The sequence below is a fragment of the Ailuropoda melanoleuca genome, chromosome 2, assembly GCF_002007445.2.
Source record: "Ailuropoda melanoleuca isolate Jingjing chromosome 2, ASM200744v2, whole genome shotgun sequence".
Lineage (NCBI taxonomy): Eukaryota > Metazoa > Chordata > Mammalia > Carnivora > Ursidae > Ailuropoda > Ailuropoda melanoleuca.
In genome coordinates this window covers 190,505,064-190,525,241 of record NC_048219.1, presented here as the reverse complement: position 1 = coordinate 190,525,241, position 20,178 = coordinate 190,505,064, and the positions used below count along the sequence as shown (strand labels likewise).

Genomic DNA, 20,178 nt, shown 5'->3' with positions numbered 1-20,178 from the left:
TTTACAACATTAATGTGCAACATTTTAGGGAGGTTATGAATGTGGGACATCTCTCCCTGGGTCAGCAGATAAACTCAGGGGCATCAGGTTTTAGCTATAAGTCAACAAAAATTTGGTGAGCAAATAATGACCACACAACAAGGAAAGTCGCATCTGCTCCAGTCCTTGAAATACCTCCATCAGCCATCGTAGAGGCCTTCCACCACAGCGCACACTCAGCTTCCAGTTCTTTGATCTTGCGTGGCCTCCTCTGACTTCAAATTCCTTGGGGGTGAACCATTGTCCATCCTCACTCTGTATACACCTCTCCAAGACTCCTGTAAGACCAGGGTAAGTTGAGCCTGAGCCGTCTTTGTCTTCAGAACTCAGATGATGGGCTCCCACCACAATGCCTCTGGAGCCACCCAATTTGGGTTCAAGATTTTTAGCAGGAGGGTCTAGCCTCCATTTTCAGCCTTTGAAATCCCCAAATAAGTCCCCTCAAAGGAGATTTCCTGCCTTGGGGCAACATTTCTTTAAAACTTGGTGCAACAAAAAGGTGATAATTACCATAAAAATCAACCTTTTAAAAGTATTTTAAATCATCTACAAAGGAAAAGCAAGTGAACCTGAAGAGTGAGAGGATCTCAGGTTGCTGGGGACAGAGAACAGGCCAGAGACTCCAGTGGCTCTTGGGGCAATGTGAAGGTAGAACCCCAAGTTGAGACTGAGCTTAGAATCCTATCACCCGACATCGGTAACCTTTATTCCATTTTTTTTAATCCAGTGTAATGGCATTATTAAGCAGAGCTTTTCCCATCCCTGAAATCACGGATAGCTGATATTAAAAATAATTGTGAAATGCTACCCAGTGGAAAATTAAGCTACGCATAGAAGATAATCCTATGCTAAACAGCATTTCTCAGTCACTGGAGAGATGCAAATCAAAAACATAATGAGATACTACCCCATACCCACTAGGATGTTCATAATTAAAAAATCAGACAATAACAAGTATTGATAAGGACATAGAAAAATTGGGGCCCTCAGACATTGCCGGTGGGAACATGAAATAGGGCAGCCACTGTAGAAAACATTTTGGTGCTTTCTCCGTAAGTTAAATGTAGATTTACCATATGAACCAGCAGGTGCACTCCTGGGTATATAACTCAAAGAACTGAAAACATTCGTTCACACAAAAACTCATACATGAATATTCAAAACAGCATTATTCATAATAGCCAAAGAGTGGAAACAACCCAAACTGATGGATGAATGATGTATTTGGTGTATTCACACCATGAAATATATTATTTGGTCAACAAAAAATGCAGCAGCAATACATGCTACTACATGGATGAACCTTGAAAACATCATGTTAAGTGAAAGAGCCCCATCATATACACAGAATAGGCCAATGTATGAAGCAGAAAATAGATTAGTGGCTGCTTAGGGCTGGGCACTGGGATGAACTGGGAATGTGTACTGACTGCAAATAGACATGCCATTTGCTTTAGTGGGGGACAGACACAAATGTTCTAAGATTAGATTGTGGTGATGGCTGAACAATCCTGGGAAAATGCAAAAAAATTCAACACTGAACTGTACACTCTGAGGGTTGAGCTGTATGATACGTGATTATATCTCAGTTCAGCTGTTGAAGTATTTTACATTGATTATGTAAATTAATTCCTCACAGCTATACTGTGAGGCAGGTTTTTAATTACTATCCCCTTTTTTAGATGAGAAACTTCAAGCTCAGAAAGGTCCCAGTGTCTAATCAGATGAATCAGTCCCTCTTGGCAGAACTGTGGGTGGGGTTCAGGCTCTCTGATTCTAAATTCTATGGTCTTCTCACCACATCCAGCAGCCCACCCTGGTGGTGATAATCCAGAAGGGAGAGAGGATATGAAGGTGGAGGCTGAGGGCCTCTTCCCTTTTATTTCTGATTCACTTCTCTTTGGTTCTTTGGGCATGTGGGAGTGAGCACCTAATATGTATAATTTATGAAAGTATAAAAATATCATCTTAGGAACCCCATCCTCCTTCCCCCAATTTCTTGAATGTTGTGTAACTCACATGGGTAATTCCATACTGCAAATCAAAGTAGATCGCGGAACTCACCTCGTTTCAGTCTCTTTTTATATAACATCCCCTTCACCTTACCACAGGTCACAGGAAGTATTTGAGAGTGAAAATTCACACTATCGCCTCTGTGCTTTCTTGACCCTGAAAGAGAAGATTTCCTCATTCTGCCTCATTCTGCAAATGCGCATGCACCTCTCCAGCCCTGTGGATTTGTTCCTATAAAATCTAGAGGTGCTCAGGGAAATCCATTCTACAAATCTGCAGCATCAGAGTCTTCATTCCATGTGACATTTTTGATAGATGACTACAGAATGTCTCCCTCTATCTTACTCTTCAAATCCCACACAAACCAGAATGCTTTTACAGAAAAATCAGGCTTCAGTAAAACTGCCTTACTCCCAATCTAGTCAGCCTCACCGGTTCTTACATGACAATGAAACACACAACAGCTGCCATGTTCTGAAGGGAGCTCTCCAGCCACACTATTTCACTGCGGTTAGGTAGCTGGAGACAAAGTGAGAGACTGTACTTACGTCTCCATAATTGAGATCTGACTGACTGAGCAGAGAGAGTGGAATGAATGGTGGGGTAACCTAATGGAGATGATGTCTGCTTTCTATTCTTGTTCTCTGCTTTGCTTCATTTCTCCCTCACCTCAGCTTTCTCCATAGCTAAAGGAGGAGCTCAGGGAACTCTAGAATAATCTTCACACTGCATGAAGAGAGGCGGCTGGAGACCTGACTCCAAAGAAGTAGGGAGGAAAAGTCTTCAAATGAACTAACTCAAGGAGCATATATAGCTGATGCTGCCCTTCCAGCTGACGTTTTAGAGCCGTGATGGTAGGAGGGAGTGTCCATGGTCCAGTATTGAGCCGGGTAGACTATCAGAACTGTGATGGACTGAGAATGAGTAGCTTAATTTGCTCTCTTGCTTTGTGATCAAGTGACAGGTCGAAGCCCACACAATTGAAAGTAGAGAAAAACAAAGACTACTGGCCACCACTACAGGCCACCTGTGGTGTGCAACCTGTGACTTTCTATGTAGCAAAGGGAGGATCAACTAAATGATGTGGGTTATATGGCAACAGACAATTTCCAGCTCAAAATTTATCAGTTCAGAGAAGATAGCATCACTACAGTGGCCCCTGGACCCACAGGGTCTGATCACCAAGTTATTTGTTTGTGGGATTATCTTGTTTCTCTCCTTGACATATTTTGAAAATGAGCCAAGTTGTATACATCTCACAACAGTTAGTAAAGCTATAAAGCAATTAGAGAAATGGGTTTATTACTAAAATCACAGAAAACAGAAAAGCACAGGAAATTAGCTGTTTAGTTATTGAAAATTTTTCCCCTTTTCTTCTTTACCTCTTGACCAGAATCTTTTCCGTAGGGCTCTATCATTATGAGTTAAGTAAATACGAGGCCTGCCTCTCTTTCTCCCTGAGAAAATAGAAAAATATAATGACCATCACAGACATGCAGTTGCATTGCATATATTAGTGATTTCCAAAATTTCCATTTAGATATAGCTTCCCCAAAGCCTGTCTAATGGATAAAGAAAAATATATAATCCCTAGTCTTAAGATACCAAGAACTAGATAGCTAATCTGAGGCTTATCTTGTATTTTATTTTTCACAGTCCTACATTAGTAAAACAAACAAGTGAAATCAGCATTTCACCTATATCTCATGCAGCCATGTGTTAAGTGCTTAATAGATGCCAATTGTACATCTACTAATTTATTTAGTCTTTCCAACAAACATATGAGATCAAGATGATGATTACTGGCATTGCAGAAACTAAAATATTCAGAGAAAATTGAGACAAAAACTACAAAATTAAGTGAAAGCATTTCAGGTTTCTTCTTGTGGAGAAACCAATAAACAGATGTTCTGTGAAGGGAAACTCTATGGCGGGTTTCACAGGTGAGACATGTTCCACACACCTTGAATGAAGTCATTTATATGTTTGTGCTGAAAGTGATAATAAATGGGACCAAGGGCTTTGTCTACTTGGGTTTGGACAAAGATATTAGAATCTAAGAAACTAACCGGAAGAAGGCTAACCAAGAAGAATGGGTAGAATTGAGTCTTCCAAAATCTTAATTTCAAATAGTTATTAAGGATTGACTTGGTAGATGTTGCAGCAGGGAATGTTCTTCCTTTTGCAAGTTTTGGCTGTGGATGTGCATCTCAGTGTTTGCTGTCATTCACATGAGATTTAGTTTCTAAGGCAGGAAGACAAATTCATTTTCTTCTTTCTGTATTCAGTGCCCCACTATCTGGTGGTACTGAGTGGGGTTATGTAGATCCTGTAAGGAAATATTTTCCAGACTACCCAGTCCTAAGTGCTGTAAACTGTAAGCTGATCATGGGCATATTAGACCAGCAAAGCAAAAAGAATCTTTCTTTCAGTTAAACCCAAAATGGACCAATTGCTTGGTAAATAGTCCCACTTTCTGGACTTCATCCTGCACAATTACTGAGGGAATTTTCATCTCTTCAAGACCAAAATGGCCCCATGGACAAATATTGATAATTAGACTTTATCACAACATCAAACAAATTACAGACTTGCAAGTCATCACTCTGTTATAATTTAAAATAATATAAATATAATATAAAAGCAGCTCAAATGAGGGGTCTACAAAGACTGATAAATTTCTACAAGAAAGTAAAGACTTGGGCTGGTAATACCCAGCTACTAAAACGGTGGAAATATGCTTCTCAAAAAGGCAGATTAATCTTTTGCCCCCTCTTGCTCTCTCCCTCCAGAAAGTGGGGTCACCGGGAAATAGAAGGTCATCTACCCAGGTACGGTTCTCTAAGGGGCCCTCTTCACCTCTTCTCCCCCCAAGATGCCAAAGTGGTTATGGACTCTCTCTGGTGCTCTCTCTCATTCCTCTTCCGAAGGTCTATGCTCACAGCCCCGTGAGAAGAGATCCAGATATCTTACTCTTGCCCTCCTATATCTCAGTCAGGCTTGGTACTAAAGCTCTAATCACAGCCTTGGACAATCTAACAAATAGAGAGTTCTTTCTTGGCCTCTGTCTGTCCCTCTCTCTGGTTACATCTTTCCTGGGACTGGTGACTATGTTAAATTTACCTTTCATCAAACCTGTTAGTCCTACTATTTTTTAGGGAGAAAAAGGAAATACACTGAAGTCCATTCTAGCCTGTGGAGCTTTTGGTATAAGGAGACTTGGAGCTTAAAACCAGCTAAATCATAATACAGCACTACTGAGTTTTACTTTGAAAATAGAGTGACTAAGCAAGACAGGATCAAACTCATTTTTGTGTCCCCAGGTTGTAATACCCATTTAATAACACCAAATCCCCCACCATGAACTCTAACAAGGCAGTCAGAATATAATTTAAGGTTATTTTTAAAAATTGTCAGGCTTGGTATTAATTAATCTCTAATTGTAAGTGTGACAGAATTTTAAATTCTTTCCTGTTTTCCCAAAATTTTAGTAAAAGTCTCAATAGTCGGGAACAATTCACTAAGGGACAAGAAGGGTAACCAGCTGCCCCAGTTCACCCAGGACTAAGGGGTATCCTGGATGCAGGATTTTCAGTGGCAAAACTGGAAATGTCCTGGGCAAACCAGGGTGAGTTGGTCAATCCACATTGTAAGGCAATGGCACCAAGCTGCCTATGTGACCAAAGTATCGATTGAACAGGTTATGCCAGCTCTAGCTTTTCATTCACATCCACGCAGTAGAAGAATGGCTATGTTTCCCTCCAAAGAAGTCAAGCAGTGGTGCCAGACCACACTGTGGAATTGATGAAAGAATCTCATGGAGGAAAGAGCTAGTGGTTGTGTACCCTGCATTCCCTATGTTATCCCAGAGTTACATCTGTCAAGGGACACACGTCCATATTCTTATCTCTCCTCTGTCCTCCATCCCCCCTAATCCTGGAGGGGCCCAAACCAGCAGCTCCAGTGTGGGTGGAGCCAAGAGAGAATGTGAGAAGGATCTGACCATGCCACATCCCCACACACCCAGGTCAGGTGGCCCAGACCAAGGTTTGCTCAGGCTGAAGGAGGGGAGGTGCTTTGAACTGGAGAAAATATTGAAGTTTCGGTACTAGTCCAGAAAGAACCCTCAACTACTGGAGAGGGACTTATACTCTCGTGACAAGAGAACAGGAAATGCCCAAGACGGGAAAAACTCATCCAGAAGGCAGATTTGAAAAGGCAGTGAAAAAAATGAACTTGTTTTCTTCTTGTAATTTACCAAGTCTGGCCATTTTAATAAACCAATGATACAAGGTAAAGAAATTTCCATGAAAACAGATAGAACACGGGAAAAAGATTTTAGGTCCTGAGCAGATAAAAACTATGATATAAACACCAACCCTTTATAACCCTGGCTCCAAATGGGTTTGCTTTCTAGATTTCGCAGCTCTCAAACTGACTGGTAACTTTGGCTAGGAAAAATTGAGCAAGATTTATGTTCCTCAAAACCTTAGCAAAATTTGTATTGACCCACGGGGCCAGGTGGAAGTGGCACAAACTTTATCTTACCCCTGATCTTGGCACGTTCTTGCAGAGGTATTTTCACCCTTTTCTCACTGGAGATCAACTGGTCAGCAGTATTGCTTCTGTCTAGGGATAAGCAGGGGAAGATACAGAGTTGGACAAAACAGTCGTTGATGTGAGAGACCAAAAGCAAGTGAGTGAACACTGGATTCAATTCTGAAGCCCCTTCCACTATTCACTCAGCCAAGAAAGCACGTTAATGATAAGGGATTTCAAATAGGTGTCTAGAACATGCTGTACTTTTAGGAGGGAAGACTTTTATTTTAATTAAAAAAAATTTTTTTATTATGTTATGTTAGTCACCATACAGTACATCCTTAGTTTTTGATGTCGTGTTCCATGATTCATTACTTGCATATAACACCCAGTGCTCCATGCAATATGTACCCTCTTTAATACCAGGCTAACCCATCCCCCCACACTCCTCCCCTCCGAAACCCTCAGTTTGTTTCCTGGAGTCCATAGTCTTTCATGGTTCGTTTTTTTCCTTCATTTTTCCCTTCCTTCTCCTAATGTCGTCCATGCTATTCCTTATTTTCCACAAGTAAGTGAAACCATATGATAATTGTCTTTCTCTGCTTGACTTATTTCACTTAGCATAATCCCCTCCAGTTCCATCCACGTCGATGCAAATGTAAGGAGGGAAGACTTTTAAATTACATACAAGATTTCATTGTACTTTGGAAAGTACAAAGTAGTTTAGAATTTATCTACGTACACAGAGACTTAAATGAAAATGATATAATGATTAAATCCAAATATTTGGTATTTTGAAAATAAGGTATATTCTTACAATGGATGCTGCCACTTTTTTTTTCTTTCCAAACAAAATTGTACGCATTCACCAACAGAGCGGCCTTGTAAATTGACAAGAACTAAGATATATAGATTGGTGAAAAATAATAATTTTAATTGGACTCTAAAATCTTATTATATGGATCTGTTTCAAAATTGGAAATCACATGGAAAATGAAGTCCAGCTCTCACTGTCTAGGAGGAAGGAGTTCTCTAAACCACTACTGAGGGACGCCTGGGTGGCTCAGTTGGTTAAGCGTCCAACTCTTGATCTCAGCTCAAGTCTTAATCTCAGGGCCATGAGTTCAAGCCCCACATTGGGCTCCAGCTGGGCCTGGAGCCTATTTAAAAAAGAAAAAAGAAGTTAACCGCTACTGAAATAAACAAGGTTTCAGAGGTCCAACTTGAAGTAATACATATATGTTACTGGAAGTTCAGAAAATAAAAATTATATGAAACATCACCATGCTAGAGAGAGCCATAATTAACTTGTTAAAAAATATTCCCCTTGACTAACATAACATAATAAAAAATTTAAAAATAAATAAATAAATAAAAACTTTCCCATAACGAAAACTCCCCCCCCGAAAAAATATTCCCCTAGGCTTTTTCTCTGTATATTTTACTATTTAAACAATAAAGAAAGGGAGGATAATCAGAAGGGGGAATGAAGCATGAGAGACTATGGACTCTGAGAAACAAACTGAGGGCTTCAGAGGGGAGGGGGGTGGGGGAATGGGATAGACCGGTGATGGGTAGTAAGGAGGGCACGTATTGCATGGTGCACTGGGTGTTATACGCAACTAATGAATCATCGAACTTTACATCAAAAACCAGGGATGTACTGTATGGTGACTAACATAATATAATAAAAAATATTATTATAATAAAAAAGTAAAATAAAAAATAAACAATACCTCTTCATAGCAAAACTTGAACATGTTTAATATTTTCAATGTACACACATACACTTAAAAAACACAAATAACAATATAAATATCACTTATATTCCAATGACCATATATAACTGCTGCATATATTTTTATTGATCACATCTATTGATTTTTCCATATATCTATATCTGTGCCTTTCTATATATAGTTAGATAAATATGTATACATAAGAATTTATAAGTATCTAAAAATACATTTGTACAAATATATGTGTTTAGTTTTTTACCATGTGCACACATGCACACCCACTTACCCATACAGGCTGCTTTTTGCACTTGGCTTTCTCTGGAACATCTTACTAAATTAATATAAACTTCTTGACCCAGCAGAGAAGCCACATACTGAGGATGGCAGTGTCTACCTGGATCATTTAGCTCTGGGTGATTCCGTGCTGAGAACTAAGCCAGTCTGTGCAAGCCACTGTGTTTCCAGGCCTCTTTGTTATAGTGTCTTAGCTTACATCCTTGTGGCGCAGCTGCTCGGAGGGGGTAGGGGTCCTTGGGAGCCCTCAGGCCTGCAGGGGGACAATAAGCAGGGCCTTCCACTCAAGTGCTTACCTTTCTGATGTACGTTTCTCTGACATCTCTTTTTAACTCTTGTCCAGGCATGGCCTTTCTTTTTTCCTTCAAACAAAAGAGAATAAAGTTAATCATTCAGAGCTGTAAATATAATTCTAAAAGCCATATATGTTAGTAGTTTCACATACTTTTTCAGGCCACAAGAACAGGGCAAAATTCTTAACTACCAGTGCAGCAGTGGGGGGTGATTGCAGAGTCATATTTTATTCCACGTGGACTTGAGAGACTATAGGAGATGAGCTTCCTTTGAAAATTAAAAAACAACCACAAAAAACCCCACTAAAATTGGAAAATAAACTCCTGCTGGTGTCTTATCCTGAATGATCATTGTTGGGGGTATATGTCAATATATTTCCTCTTCAAGTGTCTTCCAGTACATTCAAATGTGCCATGAGGAGGCACACGCCTCATAGCTGGATGGTGTCATGGATAATATGCCATGCTGGAGGTAGGGAGGCACTCTCAGTGTTGATGGGGAGACTTAAAACAATCTCCGTACTTGTAGTTGTGACACAAATCCTCCCCCTTCCGTGCCATCGAGTGCCTGGAGCTCCTGGAGAACTTAAACTGCAGCAGATTCTGTGCTGTGTTTTGCTTTCTCGTGCATGATACGAACACATAGGAGTAAGAGAAGACCACTGGCGCTGGGTAAATAGAGACCTTATCTTGTCACCACTGTGAAATAAAAATAGCCAGCTACTAGGTTTTTACTGCCAAGAGTGAAGACCCAGTCCATGGAGGGAGGCCTTATGAATCCCACTTGAGATTCCCATTCCATTCGGAGGTGGGTCAACTCAGACTCCAGGTCTTACAAGGCAGGAAGGGCCTCAATAAAAAGCCTTGCTCATCAAATGAAACTGGTAGGTTCAAGAATTATGGGACTTTGTCCCATTGGCGCCTCAGCTTTCCATGACCCTTCCCAGCTCTGTGCAGGGGCTATGGTTGTGTGCCAGGCTCATGACTCCTCATGGACCTGCTTGTCTCCCAGTGGGGAGAGCCACATCACAAGAGACTTTGTTCCTGACTGCTCCCAGGGCACTGATCAGGACATGAGTCCCTCTGGGGGCTATGGGCGGTGCCTCAACACCACGCACACTTCAGCTTACAGACCAGCTGCCTCTGGCCACACCACTGTGGCCCTAGAAACTCGTATGTATCAAGAGCATGGCTGAGCTATTAGTAGTCTGCAATGGTGGGCCCTTTATCAGAAAAGCTACTTCCAATGCACTGATTGTCTGACTCTGTCCCTCATCTCTTCCTGTCCACTTAACTCTGGAAGGCTCCTTGGTCGCTGAAGGCAGCTGTCCCCAGAAAGGGATCAGGATAAAAGTGGTGGGGGATTAATGGTGTTAGATAGACCAGTTCTGAAAATTCAGGATTCCCTTCTGCCAGCTCTTGGAGATGATGCCTTGTTCTTTCCCCTACCAGTCTGGAGGGCAGAGCCTTCAGAGAGCCTAGGGGATTCAGATTTAATTCTGATCTGATTACATTTACATTTTATGAAAATGCCTTTGCCCCACTTGCATCTGACCCTCTGGATAGAAGGTCTGAATGGGAATAGGAGATCATTTGGAAAGGAAATGAAGTTACAGCCGCCGGAACAGTACACACAGATTTTGTGGCAGTAAAGGAAGAGCAACAATCCAGACATCTGAGAAGGGAACCCCACAAAGTCTAGCAGGTATGGTGGAAGGGGAAGCATTAATGGTATCTTCCTTGCAGAACTGCCCTGAATCCTGCCTCCAGAGAGAAGCCGCCCCAGTACATACCTCTATCACGGAGATGAGGAATCTGGCATTCTGCATCAGACACAGAAAACAGGGATAGGCCCCAGTGTCTGCACATCCCATACAAGATTTCTCTAGACATCATCCTCAGCCCCACTCTTAGTCATTGGGGTGGGGTGGGGGAGGCAGATGCCACTTGGTGTCATGGACAAAGAGGACATTCCTCAGGAAGTGCCCCCCCCAAATGAACCCTACCCCCAAATCAAGGACTAGATACAATGAATGAAACTGGAACTCTTAAGGTTTAGGGCCCGCCAGGGGCCTACATTGGAGGCACCTTCCATCTTCCCCTGATTGATGTATGTTCCATTAGGGGACCGTAGCAACTGTAAATGCTTCCCTGTCAGGGCCACCGTGTGTGCCCTTGGAATTGCACTTCCTGTGTGTAAGCCAGGCATTCACTTGCCTCCTTATGCAAACACGGTAAATTAGAGCTTAGGGTGGTCATTAGAGATCTAAATCATTTACGCCTTATGAAATTCGTTAAATACTGCAGGAAACAAACCGAATGGATTTGGTCTTAGCCCACAGTGGCCAAATTAATCAAAATGGCTGATTCAGTGGTGTCTTCATGGGGAAATTTGCCAGAATCTGCCGGAATCTGTGTGAGGTGAATTTGTTGGGAGGCAATCTTCCTTGGCATTTCCACATGCCTCAAACGATCTCTGCAAGGATGTTTGAATAACAAACGGCCTTGGAAGCCAGAGATAATGTAACCCTCTAGGTCAGGGAGTGGATTTGTTTACTGACCTGTATAAAATAGAAAAACGTCTCAGTCCTCTCCCCAGAGGAGATTTGCTTCAGTTCCAGCTCATAAGATAATGTTTCCCTCAGGGGTAAGGTTTGAGCCGGTTTGGCCGCAGCTCCCTTCCAAGACCGAGGTTTCTGAAGTGTGGTATTCCTCACTTGAGCACGGCCTGTGTGTGCCACCTCACCCCCAACATGGGTTTTCAGGGGAAAGAACTAATGCACCTGTCCCATATCCCAGACGTTTCATTCCTAGGTATTTATACAAGGGATCTGAAGGCATGAGGCCACAGAAAGAGTTCTACAAGAAAGTTCTCTGCAGCTTTTTCATATTAGCAAAAAATAGGAAACCCTTGTAGTGTGTGCCAATAGGAGAATATATATGCAAAATTTGGTAAATTCATATAACGTGTGATACTTTGCAATGAAAAGGAACAAAATGCTGATATATTCAACAGTGTGAATAAATCTGAAAAATATTATGCTGAGTTAAAGAAACCTTACACCAAATGATAACATGCACCAAAACCTCACTTATTTAGTTTTAAAACATGCCAAACTAACTTGCCAAGAAAACACAGAAAAGTGGTTCTCTCTTATGAGTGACAGGTAAGGATACACCAAAGAACATAAAGGTTCTTTGCAGGGGGATGGTCATGTTCTGTATCTTGATAAGGATATGGATTATACAGGGGAAATGCATGTATCAGAATTCATCAGATGATACACTTGATGTTTATGCATTTCATTATAAAGGTTATCTCAAAAGAAAAAGAAAAGAACTGAAAACAAATAATGAATTCTAGTTAATGATATGCAGGTTGAAGTATTTGGGGGGAAGTGTACTGATGTCTGCAACTTTGAGAAGTTTCAAACTTGAAGATGGGTTAGTGGAGTGGATGAACAGACAGGTGGATAGATGGATGGAAACATGATAGAATAAGAATGGTATAATGTTAATTATGAATCTACATGAAAGTATCTTGGTGTTTACATAAAATTTTGCCAAGTTTTCTGTACCTAAACTTTCCGTGATTCAATCATGGCAAAAGAGCTTTGGAAAGAAAGGAAAGATTATTTACCAAGAAATGACACTGACAGTAAAAGAAGAATTTTCATCCACCACATCATAATTTGAGAAGACAGTGCAGTAATCACGTTACTGTACTGAGGAGAAATAAATGTCAACTTAGAATTTATAATCTTGCTAAAAAAATTCTATCAAGGCAAATTTGCAAATATAACACTTGGAGAGACTGCCACTTAGAACCAAAAGAACCAAAAGAATTAAATCAGCTGAAGCAAGAAAAAGAGCTCTTTCCCATCTTGCAAGATGGCGGGTGACAAAGCTGAGATGCTGGAAATGAAGGAGAAGAAACTGGAAGTCAAGAAGGCTGATGCTAGTGGCAAGGTTAAGAAGGCTAACTGAGCATAATAAAAAAAATTAAAAATAAGTTTAAAAAAAAGAAAGAAAGAAAGAAAGAGAGAGAGAAAAGAAAAGAGAAAAAAGAAAAAAGAAGAAGGGGAAGCCCCACTACAGCCAAAACCCCGTCCTCCTCAGAGGAAATGGCAGGATTCCCGATCGGCTACACATTCCAGAAAGGCCACATACAAGAGGAAGTATTCAGCAGCTAAATCCAGGGTTGAAAAGTAAAAGGAGAAGGTTCTTGCTACTGTCACAAAACCAGAGTGGTGGTACTCAAGTGGTTAAACATCATAAAATATCTAGGTATTATCCTACTGAAGATGTGCCTCGAAAGCTGTTGAGCCACAGCACAAAGCCTTTCAGTCAGCATGTGAGAAAACTGCAAGCTAACATCACTCCTGGGACCATTTTGATCATCCTCACTGGGCACCATGGAAGCAAGACGGTGGTTTTCCTGAAGCCCCTGAGCAGCGGCTTGCTACTTGTGATCAGACCTCTGGCCCTCAATCAAATTCCCCTGGTAGAACGCACCAGAAGTTTGTCATTGCCACCTCCACCAAATTGTATCAGCGGTGTGAAAATCCCGAAACATGTCACTAAAACATATTTCAAGAAGAAGCTGTGTAAACCCTGACACCAGGAAGGTGAGATTTTTGACACAGAGAAGGAGAAATATGAGATTAGACAGCAGCACAAGTTTGATCAGAAAACTGTGGACTCACAAATTCTGCCAAAAATCAAAATTGTTCCTCAGCTTCACAGCTGTGTTTTCTCTCACAAATGGAGTTTGTCCTCAGAAATTGGTGTTACTAAATTTCTTACAAAGAACCTAATTAAATAACTGATCATATAAAAAGGTAAAAGAAACAAGAGTGAACACATAAAATAATAAAAACATATTTTTAATTTAAGTAAACATCAACTGCAAAAATGGTAATAGTTTCAACATTTGTGATGAAAGAAAATTAAAAATAAAATGTTACACAACAGTAGCTATGTGATGATGAAATGCTGAATATGTAATGAATCCTCATGCTCAGACAGTCTGCATCTTTTGGGATCGAGGCATGGTAAAGAGATGACAGAAATTTCATATCACGTTTCCAAACAGCAGAGGAAAGGGGGGAATATAGAATTCAATCTCAATCAGAAAGCAGGAAATGAACATTAAAAACACAGAAAAAGAATGGTGAACAACAACATAGAAGATATAAATCCACATATATCAGAATCCATGATAAATGCAAACAAAACTGAACTATTAAAAGATTAAGATTATCAGAGAAGATTATAAAAAACTAAGTATTGTAATAGGAAACATAAAACACAGCTGTACAAGAAGGATTGATGAAAAGGGAATAAAAAACATCCAAAAAATAAAACATTCAAAATTCAGATAACAATATTAGCTTCCCAAGAAAGAGATTTTAAAGTAAAAAAAAAAATATATTAGTAAGGATAAAGAAGGACAATGTATGATTAGAAAAATTCACTGAGTCAAGACAATCATGAAATAGCCTCGACATATTTAAAGTAAAACAACAGAATAAGGAGGAATTGGCAAACATGCAGTCATGTGGGAGAACGGAACACATCTCTGTGCAAACCCAATGCAGCTTAATTTAGAAGATTTAGACAAGATGGTGTAGTATTGGCATAAAGATAGACATACAGATAAGTAGAAAAGGAAGTCCAAAAATACACCCAAACATATATGGGCAACTGACTTACAACAAGGATGTCAAGGTAATTAACTAACTAATTCAATGCACAAATGGTCTGAACAACTGGCTATCTGAATGCAAGAAAAGAAAGAAAGAAAGAAAGAAAGAAAGAAAGAAAGAAAGAAAGAAAGAAAGAAAGAAAGAAAGAAAGGAGGGAAGGAAGAGGGAGGGAGGAAGGAAGAAAGAATCCTTATCTCATACCACATGCAAAAATTAACTCAAACTGGATCACGGATCTAAATGTAAGAGCTAAAAACCATCAAAGTTCTTGAAGAAAATATAGTATCTTGAGCAAAGATTTCTTAAATAGAACTGAAAAGTCACAGATTATAAAAAATACTGTTAGACTTCAAAATAAATTTTGCTCTTTGACACTGCTAAGAAAATGAACAGAGCAGCTACAGACTACACGGCATATAACCAACAAAGGACTTGTATCCAGAATATATTAACAACTTCACAACTAGAAAATAGACAACCCAAATAAATATGGGTAAAAGATTTGAATGGACACTTCACTAAATGAGATCTATGGGTGGCAAATAAATACATAAGAAGATGTTCAGCACCATTACTCATTAAGAAAATGCAAATTAAAACTATGAATTACCATTACGCACCTATGAGGACGGCTAAAATTAAGATTAGGAATACCGAGTGTTGGTAAATATACGGAGTAATCGGAACTTTCATACATTGCTGGTGGGAATAAAAAAGGTACAGGGGTGCCTGGGTGGCACAGCGGTTAAGCGTCTGCCTTCGGCTCAGGGCATGATCCAGGCGTTATGGGATCGAGCCCCACATCAGGCTCTTCCTCTATGAGCCTGCTTCTTCCTCTCCCACTCCCCCTGCTTGTGTTCCCTCTCTCACTGGCTGTCTCTATCTCTGTCGAATAAAGAAATTTAAAAAAATCCTTAAAAAAAAAGGTACAACAACATAAAAAATACTTCGGCAGATCCTTAAAATGTTGAACATGCACTTATGTTCATATCACCTAGTATATCACTCTTAACGTATTTACCTAAGAAAAATTAAATCTATGTCCACCCAAAGATTTCTATGTACAAGTTCCTAGAAGCTGTATTTGCGATAGCCAAAAACTGGAAACCACTCAACATCTATCAATAGGTGAGTAGATCTGTGGAATATCCACATAATGAAATACTTCTCAGAAGTAAAAATGGAGTAACTAGTGATACGTATACCAACATGCACGTGTCTCAAAAGTTTTATACTAAACGAAAGGGCCACATATTGAAAAACTATGTACTGTATGAATTCATTTATATGAAATTCCAGAAAAGATAAAACTATAGTGATAAAAACAGATCAGGTGTTGTCAAGAGCCAGAGGGTGGGGAAAGGGACCCAGGTCCACTGGATGATGGAAATGTTACATGTGATGATCATGGTGGCATTACATGACAGAACACATCTGTTAAAACTCATCTAGTCATCCCTTAACAGTGATGACTGCTATGTATGAACTTACATCTCAAAAATTCTGATAAGAAAAGTAAAAATGTGCAAGAACTACAGAAAGAAAACTAAAACTTTGAAGAACATAAAAGGTGATCTGAATAAACATGTGGTTCGTTTTCTTTCAATTCTACCCAAATTAATCTGCAAGTTCAATGTATTTTTCAGTCAGGGTCCCAATGGAATTGGGGAGGTATTGGGGGAAAATCTTGACTGATTCTGAAACTCATCCACAATGAACAAGCCAGGATTACTGAACTTTTGAAATCTTTTTCTTTTCTAATGTTCCTCCCTGAATTTTTTACTTTTTTCCTTGCAAAAGAAAATATAATGGATAGGAATAGCAAAATATACTTGAGAGCTTTGTAATTAAACCAATTTGCTATGTATTAGAAATAAACAGACCAGTGTTTCAGAGTAGAGTGCAGGCACAGTTCCATGAATACAAGGAAAGGCACATATGAAGAGCATTTCAAGTCATGAAGAAAAAAGCATTGGGGTTATTTGTTGAAATTATTGTCTCACATCATCCACAAAAAGGTGAATTATAGATTTAAACATTAAAAAGTATTAAGTACTTCAGATATTCTGGAAACAAATATAAGTATTTTTAAAATTTTGAGGTGGGAAATATCTCATAAATTTTAATTATAACCTAGAAAATATAAAGGAAAAGCCTGACAGATTTTACTATGTAAAATTTCCCAACTTCCTTAGGACAAAAGATACTACCAACCAAAAAGAATAACATCAAACAAAACAAAATAATAACATAGATTGGAAAAATGTAATATATATATATTAATAGTCCTATGTTTGTTCAGCATGGTTAAAAAAAAAAAAAAAAGGCCAGCAGGATTGTATCACTAGCAAGGCATGTGTACCAGGCATTTCTAGGAGAAAAACAAGTGAGCAGTAATAACTGAAAAATGCTCAACCACAACAAAAATGAAAACAATGCAAATTAACACAGGAATGAAATAAAAATTTTTACAGGTCAAATGTTAAATGTTTGTAATGTTTTGTGCATAAAATACTGATTTAAAGTAAAGAAAATGTAACAGTATGAATAGATTTATTTAGATTTGTGATAAAATTCTAGATGTGTTAATATACACATAGAAAAAATCTGGAAAGATATACATGAAATTTACAAAGATCATATATTTTATTTTTTTAATATTTAAAGATTAATTTCTTTATTAATTGAGAGAGAACGTGCGAGCACACGTGCACATGCACGTGGGGGGAGGGGCAGAGGAAGAGGGAGAGAGAAACTCAAGCAGACCCCAAGCTAAGCAAGGAACCCGACCCGGGGCTCAATCCCATGACCCCAAGATCACCACCCAAGCCAAAACCAAGAGTCCAATGCTCAACCAACTTTGCCACCCAGGTGCCCCAAAAAAGATCATATATTTAAAAAAAAACAAAAACGAAAACAAACATAAAGATGTAAGCATTTTGAAATAAATGTAAATTACTATTTTAAAAGATGGAATCTATCCATATAAATGTGAAATATTCCTTTTTTAATTTTTCTGGTCTTACAAAAAGTGTTAGTTCTCTATTGTTACTGTAATAAATTGCCATAAACTTCGTGGCTTAAAACAACACAAATTTATTATCTTATCTTTCTGAAGGTCAGAAATCTGACACAAGTCCCATAGGGCTAAAAGCAAAGTGTCTACAGGGCTTTGCTCCTTCCTGGAGGCTACAGGGGATAATCCATTTCTTTACCCTTTCCAGCTTCTGAACACTGCCGCAGTTCTTGGCTCACTGCCCCCCACCTTCATCTTCAAACCGGCCACACTGCATTGCTCTGATCTTATCCCATCACCACATATCCCTTTCTCCACAGCAGGAAAGGGTTTCCTGCTGTGGAGGGCCCATGTGACTTGATTGGGGCCACCCACATAATCCAGAACAATCTGGATTATGGGCCCATGTGACTTGATTGGGGCCACCCACATAATCCAGGGCCCATGTGACTTGATTGGGGCCACCCACATAATCCAGAACAATCTCTGCATCTCAAGATCCCTCGTTTCATCACACTCTCAGCGCCTCTTGCCATGTGGAGTGACTGGTCCCAGGTTCCAGAGATTAGGACATGGACGTCCCTGTTTCTGTTGACAGAAGATCCTTAGGGATCATAGCACTCCCGTGTATGTCATGGGGATCTCCTCCATTAGACAGACTCTTCCACAGATCTTTCCTATACAGTCATGTAACTATTTTTTAGTTCTGCGGACTTCTGAGGGGATCTGTGAGTCACATACTTAATCCCAAAGAACCTTTTCCTTGCGCCTGAGCACTCTGACCATTCACTACCTCTGGTGCATTAGCAAAAAGTGGCAATGCCATACTCTTGGTTGTCACTGCAGACAACATTTACCTGACAGTGAAGCAACTTTTGCAGCTTGGAAAGGCTGAGAATTTTTCAAATCATCAAGTCCCGATTCCTTTTGCTAAGCGGTTCTTCCTTCAATTTACCTCTTTTCCCTTACATTTTACTATGAGCAGCAAAATGAAACCAGTTGCACCCTTATCACTTGGCTTAGAAACCTCCTTCGCTATTTAACCAGAAAGTTCGGCCTTTCACATTATTGGCAGGACAGAATTTTGCTGAGCTTTCTGCCACTATATACCAAGGATCCCCTTTTCTCTAGTTTCCAAAAACGTGCTCTTTATTTCCTTCAGAGCCCTCACTAGTGACACCTTGACCTTCCATATTTCTACCAAGTCTTCATGATGACTTGCATAACCTCTAAGACAAAACAGGCTTTCTCTACCATGTTCTGCACTTCCAAGCTTTCTCTAGCAGAGTCTTCAGCCCCATATTCTTAACCAAGTGCTCAAGGTAATCTAGAAATCTAGACATTTTCTATCATTCCACTTAAAATTCTTCCCTCTGCCCACTGTCCAATTCCAAAACCATTTCCACAATTTGAGGAGCATGTTACAGATGCCTCCATCTCTAACAACCAAAATCTGTGCTGCTCTTCTGTTGTTGCCATAACAAATGACTATAAATGTAGTGGCTTAAAACAACATAAATTTATTCTCACAGTTATGTTGACTAGAAGTCTGACAAGGGTCAATAGGCCTTCATTCCTTTCTAGAAGCTATACAGTAGAATACATTTCCTTGACTTTCCCAGCTTCCAGAGGTCTTCCATATTCCTGGTTCCTTTCCTCCCTCTTCCTGCCCCTCCAGCCAGCAATATGGTATCTCTCGATGACTACCTTCCATGGCCACTCGCCCTCTCTCCACAGCCAGGAACAGCTATTCCATTATATTGGGTGTACCCAGATAATCCAGAACAATCTCCTCTTCCAAGGTCCCTACCTTAATTATATCTGTAAAATCTCTTTGCCACATAAGATAATAGATAACACAAGTTCCAGAGATTAAGATATGGACATCTTTGGGCAGACATCATATTATTATCACTTATTATTGTAAATAGTAGTAATGCAACTCTAGCATTAAAAACCTCATTTTTAACATCAAAAGCAAGTAAAATCTTATGTGCTCTTACTTCTCTTCCTCTTGCGTTTTCCCGAAGCAGAGTTGTTTCCAAGATCCACAGTGTCTAGAGAATAACAGGTGAGGGTGAGGAAACAGAAATTAATAAATAAAAGTTACAAATTTTAGGATTATTCATACTGCAGAAGACTTGAATTTATAAAGATGTTTGGGTTGTCATTTTTCTCTTCTAAAGGGACTAAAAACCTACTGAATTGAGAAGTGGGAGTCGAGGATGGGCCTGGAGTTTGCATTTAATGCTGGAGTTGCTTTATTTCCTTTGTTTCTCAACAGTACTTGAAAAACACTCTGAAATACCTATGTGCTTCAGTTTACTCAGGGACCTTTGTCTAGGTCTTAAGATTTTTGTAAGGATTAAATAAAATCTTACGTGCAAACATTTACAGGAAATCACTAAATAAACCAGTGAGACGCTAGAGGGCATCCATCAGAAATATGTGCTGGGTTAAGAATAGTCTTTTCCCCTGACAAGTAGGTGGCATCACTAGTTGTCTTTTTAAGATTTTTCTAAGGTTTTGACAAAATG

At 39.6% G+C, this 20,178-nt stretch overlaps 1 protein-coding gene and 1 pseudogene across 14 annotated transcripts in view; one reads left to right on the top strand and one right to left on the bottom strand.

The window, feature by feature from the left end:
* The window catches only part of LOC100464061 (nuclear body protein SP140-like protein), a 62,581-nt gene that overhangs the window by 9,182 nt on the left and 33,221 nt on the right, over positions 1–20,178 (bottom strand). For 13 of the 14 annotated variants that reach the window (XM_019797743.2, XM_019797744.2, XM_034655357.1 and 10 more), the window contains 6 exons: positions 19,645–19,698; positions 8,921–8,986; positions 6,601–6,681; positions 3,435–3,509; positions 2,104–2,208; positions 175–317 (listed from right to left, as the gene is read on the bottom strand). In XM_019797743.2, coding sequence (XP_019653302.1) covers positions 175–317; positions 2,104–2,208; positions 3,435–3,509; positions 6,601–6,681; positions 8,921–8,986; positions 19,645–19,698 — 524 coding nt within the window. The remainder of the gene's footprint in view (positions 1–174; positions 318–2,103; positions 2,209–3,434; positions 3,510–6,600; positions 6,682–8,920; positions 8,987–19,644; positions 19,699–20,178) is intronic. The other variant, XM_034655354.1, reaches the window with a different exon arrangement.
* Positions 12,809–13,734, top strand: LOC105236832 (annotated as a pseudogene).